General features: G+C 34.4%; 1 protein-coding gene across 1 annotated transcript; it reads left to right on the plus strand.

The window, feature by feature from the left end:
- The first annotated feature begins 3,547 nt into the window (after positions 1-3,547).
- On the plus strand, positions 3,548-5,311 carry LOC133180655 (uncharacterized). The gene has a single exon (XM_061315126.1). It carries the CDS (start codon positions 3,548-3,550, stop codon positions 5,309-5,311), a length of 1,764 nt encoding a protein of 587 aa, XP_061171110.1.
- The last annotated feature ends 212 nt before the right edge of the window (positions 5,312-5,523 follow it).

The raw sequence follows: 5,523 nt of genomic DNA on the forward strand, positions 1-5,523 counted from the left end.
GTTCAAATTTGACACGAATATGTAAATAGAGGGTTAGGGGTTGTTATTGTCAGGAATTAGATATAGGGTAAGGTTTTAGGTTAAGGGAAGGGTAAAATTATGTGTTGAAAATCATGATTTTATATCGATACGATATCGTCAATATCGACGAGATCAACTTCAAGGCAAACTTAGTACTCGGAAAAAAATTCGCACAAGTCTTGAAAAAAGAAATACAGCCACAAGAACGATAAAAAAATGATCCGATATCGAAACAATATCGTCGATATCGACAATATCGATGGCAAATACAATCTAATCTTCGTCAATATAAAGTATTGAAACATAGACACACATATACCATAAGGACGGTAGCAACCAAGGGTTGAGCAAGCATGATTTGATATCGAAGCGATATCGTCGATATCGACACTTACAGGAAAACTTCATAAAGTGATAGTATTCAAGTAACTCACATGTAAAAAAGCCACGATATTTTTTTTTCTTCGGAGGGGGGGGGGGGAGGGGGCATAATCCATTGAACATTACAAGAAGGAAAACTTCGTGAACTAAAAATATTCTAATATACACATAAGTCTGAAGAAATAATGTAGCAAACTATATTACGTAATCTGTCGATATCGTAAAAACATCATATCTTGGACATAACTACTTTTTAAGGGTTCTAAAGTCCATTCATTCTTCGGCTTTTTCTGACAGTTGTAACTATTTTGAAAATTTTAATCCCTAAAGACAAATTAGGGATGCACTTGTTAAACACTATAATATGGTTTGAAATATATTAAGATAAAAGGATCATATTCCCACCGAAAAACATCCCCTTTACATGGCATCATTGACAAACAGACAAACATGACTAAATACATTTTTATAAAGAAATAGTTCCACCTCATGCAAAGTATTAAGGCTTCCCATAGAATATCGCAAGGCACTCTGTGCTTTCAATTCTCTGCACTACCAATATATGACGTCATTACGGATACTGCAAACCTTAGTTGTTATGACGGGGAGAAACATTACACCTTATTATAAATCGTAAGTAAAAAATAAGAACGCTGTAGCAAATTTATACACCTTAATTGTATTTTTAGATCTTTTATGTCTGAATATTTAAAATACTTCGTTTAATTACCATTGAACGAAATTTTGCTTGCTCAAAATGCCTAAAAATGTATGCTTTAGAAATGTACTCTGTTTTATACCCGTGATTAGAGGTAGATTTTATTATGTGTGTATAAAAGAGTCTGGTGCAGGCAATTAATGAGGAATAATTTGATATCTTTTGTGCAGATCTGTAAGAGGAGTTTGTTTTCTAACCGTATCTTGCTTGGTTAAAATACGTGGCGGCTTTGTGTTAATACAGATAACAATTTTGAGTGGAAAACACTCTCAAATGTGTCGGTAAGTTGAACTTGTCGTGAAATATTTTGTACTCAAGGAATACTATGACTTTTCCAAGCACATAAACGGGTACACACGAATTCGATGAATTGATTTATGCAACAATTTTTTTTTTATAATAATTGTGTTAAAATCTGCATCGAAGCAATTTTTCTGAAACGTTTCAAAAAATTATAAACCGTCACGGTAGCTCAGTAGGTAGGGCGCTCGCTCCGTGGTCGGAAGGTCGTGAGTTCGACACTCGGCCGCCACTGACCTAAGTCGATAAAAATAGGCAGCAACTGTTCCTTCGCCAAGCGCTGGACACTTTGAAGTGAAAGTTGCGGGTTCTTCGGATAAGACCTTAAAAACCGAGGTCCCGTGTCACGGCAGACGTAGGCACGATAAAGATCCCTCACTGCTTAATGGCCCTAAGTGTCGAGTAAAGGTCTTCACCGCTATATGGTGACGCCTCTGTATGATTGAAGAATTCTCGAATGGGACGTAAAACAACACACAATCAATCAATCAATATAACTTGGCACACTAGTAGAATATACTGTGGTACATAATTCTGAATATTGGTTTTTTGATTTTAGTGAACGATGTTGCCATCCAATTTCTGTTAGATTACTTTTCCTACAGTTTTGGTCTGATTGCAATAAATCTTGCTACAAAAAAAAGCCAAAACAAGGATTATTATTCTATCTATTGCTGTTGCAAAGTTTCAAGTCCAAGTGCTACTTTCCTCTTTCTTTGTTATAAGTACAAACCAGTAGAGCTACAGTCTCGTCAGAGACTTCCTATTTAACATAATTCAGAAGAATAGAAAAATGCAACACGTCAACAAAAAAAAGTAAATAAACACATAGACTTGACGATTTAATCTTTGACACGCACATTGATGCACATTTAAATAATATTGACACATTTATTCGAAATTCAAAGAAGTCTAATGTCTTCTTCCTTTAATGTGCTTAATTGACCTTTATTTGAGATAAGAATTGAAAAAATACTTGGAGTGAGAAATTTCTTTAGATTTTTTTTAAAAAGTAAATATACAGATAAAATTCATGATTTATAAATTCTATAAACAGAAATAACACAGATTATCTTTCTGCCTTTCATGTTATGAAAAATTTAATATACCAACACTATCAATTTTAAAACACTTTCATGAAGACGATTTTTCCTACAAATTGTTAGTCCATTTTTTCCACACTGACTTGTCTACAGATTTTCCCGATTATGATCAGGAGCACTTGGCGGGTGTGACAGGTCAACATGGGACACTTTCTCCTCTATGGCACCAGATCTCACCTCTGATGTTTGAGAGGTCTGTTTGCTTTGCTCTCAATTTGTATTGTTCCATTGGACATTCGAGCTTGGTTATTGTTTTGTTATCCCCATATTTCCTTAAAATCAATCCCAATTTGTGACAGGGATGACAACACATCTTTAATGATGAACTGTCATTATCTTTCTTCGAATCGATTTATATATCGGCTGATTCGAGGTGACATTGGTCATCTGATATTTTAGTTTAAGTAGTAAACCAGTTCACATTTAGTTCTGATAGGTGAAATATTGTACATTCTCAATTCAATACCTTTTCGATTAATAGATCTGATGAATTGAGACGATGTCTAACTCATCTTTTTGAAACGTAAAATATAACCCACGGACTCCTTGAATTGCATATTTCATATATATGCAAATTTACTATCTTAATAAAATGTAAATGTCAAGTGATTCGAAATTATTATACGCAAGCAAATATAAAAGCATTTGAAATTTTAAAGGGAATTTTCTTATCAATTAAAAAGAAATGCCACCAAAAAGACAATGCAGATACACCATTAAAACAAAATAGGGCTTGCGCACGATGTTGCTGTTATGTATGCACAAAACACACCGCAATAAAATCCATATTTTAATTTTCATGTAATCTTTCCTCCTGTCTTTTTTAGGTGCACAGTTTTATGTTGGTGTAGTGGTTTTGGTAAAAATTCCATTGTGTTTCTTATTATCGTGTACAACTGCGGTTGATTTTGCTGAAGATTGGAAAGGTTTACTGAAGCAGTATTCTTACCTATGTGGCAAGGAACATATCTGTGACGAAAATGTATTTTCGAACACAACACATGTAGAACATGAAAATATCAGCATGTCATGTCCTAAGTGTAACTGTGACGATTTCTGCCCGATAACTGGAGAATGTTGTATCGATATTGAAGTCAACACGTGCGTGCGAACGTCGTACGGTCCAGAGTGGCCAGATAAAATGTTTTACATGAAAAATTACTGCCCCTCCAATACAGAGAAGAAACTTGTAAGTAGATGTCAAGCTACAAATGCAAATGAAAATATGCTTGAAAGAAATCCAGTTACTTCAAAGTCAACCAATATTACGTACAGTAATATCTACTGTGCAAGATGTAACAACGATGTTAATGTCCTATCGTGGAGCATCGCTACAAACTGCATCATCAAACTGGATACTTTCACAACTCTGGATGAGTTGTGGAATTATATTCTAAACGGACATCTTTCTTTTATGTTTATTCCGACAGAGGAAATTCGTACAAATTCACAGGTTCCCAGAAGCTGTAATGCTAATCTTATCAACAGGTGCAATATTACAGGCGTGGCTAAACAATTCGACTATAATATTGAAAAAGCCTGCAACACTTTATATCAACCGATTGGTTTCTTCCAGAATCCTTTCTGTCTGTTGTGTAATATTCAAGATGAGACATTTGATTCACCAATATCTAAGTGTAATGCTACGGGACGGATACAAGAAATCGACGATTATTTCCGGAGTTCATGTCTAAATGAAACAGTGAATGCTTTGAGGTATCCATATAAAAATGAATACTGTGAAGAATGTAATATAGTAAGGACAGAAAGTGGAGACATTCAGTTGCGTGATACGGAATTGACAGTTCATATATACAATAGACCAGTTCAGAAGTTTCTTCGACTGAAGACCCAAAACCAAGTTTACTTATCAGAAGTAACGATTGGTGCTTTTGATTTCACAGAAAATTACTCAATAAGCCAATATTTAGGAAAAATTAAACTTGGATCAATTAAAAACCTCCAAATAAAAATTCCAGCGAATGCCGCTGACTTTGGCTGGAAAAAGAAGAAAAAATGGTGTCAAACGGCAAAGAAATATTTCTTTCCTGATAATGAAAATCTGAACCCGCTAATATATGAACCTTCTTGTTCATGCAATTCTAACTGTAGTAAATTAGACAACTGTTGTGATGTCAAAGGCAGCATAATGAACCAAGTTAAGAAGTGGAGTTGTGTGCAGACCTCTTTGCCACGATCCAATGATTTTTACTCAAATCCCTCTTTTATGATCAGTAGATGTTCAAATAAATACAACAATTCTGTCATAAAGCGTCTTTGTGAATCAGACAACAATGAAGATCTAACTTTCATTCCGGTTACAGACAGTCGTACAATTAAGACCTACAAAAATTATTTCTGTTTTCTTTGTTTTACTTCAAATAAAAACAGTGTTGAAGAACAAACGTATATCATTCCATGGAAGATGCATTTTGAATGTCCAAACATCTTCAGCTTCAAGTATGACGTAAAGTTGGTGTCTTTGATGCAAGAAGCCTTATCCAGAAACTGTCGTATAAGTGTCCTTCCGTATTTACCATACCCACCACCAATGTGTGAACTTCCGGGAAGAGAACAGTTGTATTGCTCATTATGTGAACGATCCGGAAAAATGGTAGAAAACTGTATTAGAACCAATCAAAAGGAACCAGATTATCGTTCAATATTCTCAGTATTTGAGAAAGTTGATAGCACTCGTGCAGAAGACCCAAGAATGCAATGTTCAACTTATGAAATGTTTGATATGTACACGGTAAGGCCTTTATACTTTACACAATGGCTTAAATAAAGAGAAAAAATACTATCAGAACAAAAAAATGCTTTTGAAATCTTTCTTACTCTTTACATAAAAGTTTATTTTTTTTAAATTTCACCATTTGTCATATTTTTCCAAAATTTTCATTATCCTTTTCAGGAAAAATGTCGCAGTTTCCTCTGTTCTTCGGGAAAGCAACTTGTTAATGGACAATGTATTCACATGTTTTTATCCTTTACTTCGAA

Source organism: Saccostrea echinata, unplaced genomic scaffold (genome assembly GCF_033153115.1).
Source record: "Saccostrea echinata isolate AGI-Se365-2 ecotype Australia unplaced genomic scaffold, CSIRO_AGI_Sech_v1 ptg000007l, whole genome shotgun sequence".
Classification (NCBI taxonomy): domain Eukaryota; kingdom Metazoa; phylum Mollusca; class Bivalvia; order Ostreida; family Ostreidae; genus Saccostrea; species Saccostrea echinata.

Excerpts from the sequence above, each read along its gene's own strand:
- LOC133180655 (XM_061315126.1), top strand. The coding sequence starts at position 3,548 with ATGTCATGTCCTAAGTGTAACTGTGACGATTTCTGCCCGATAACTGGA.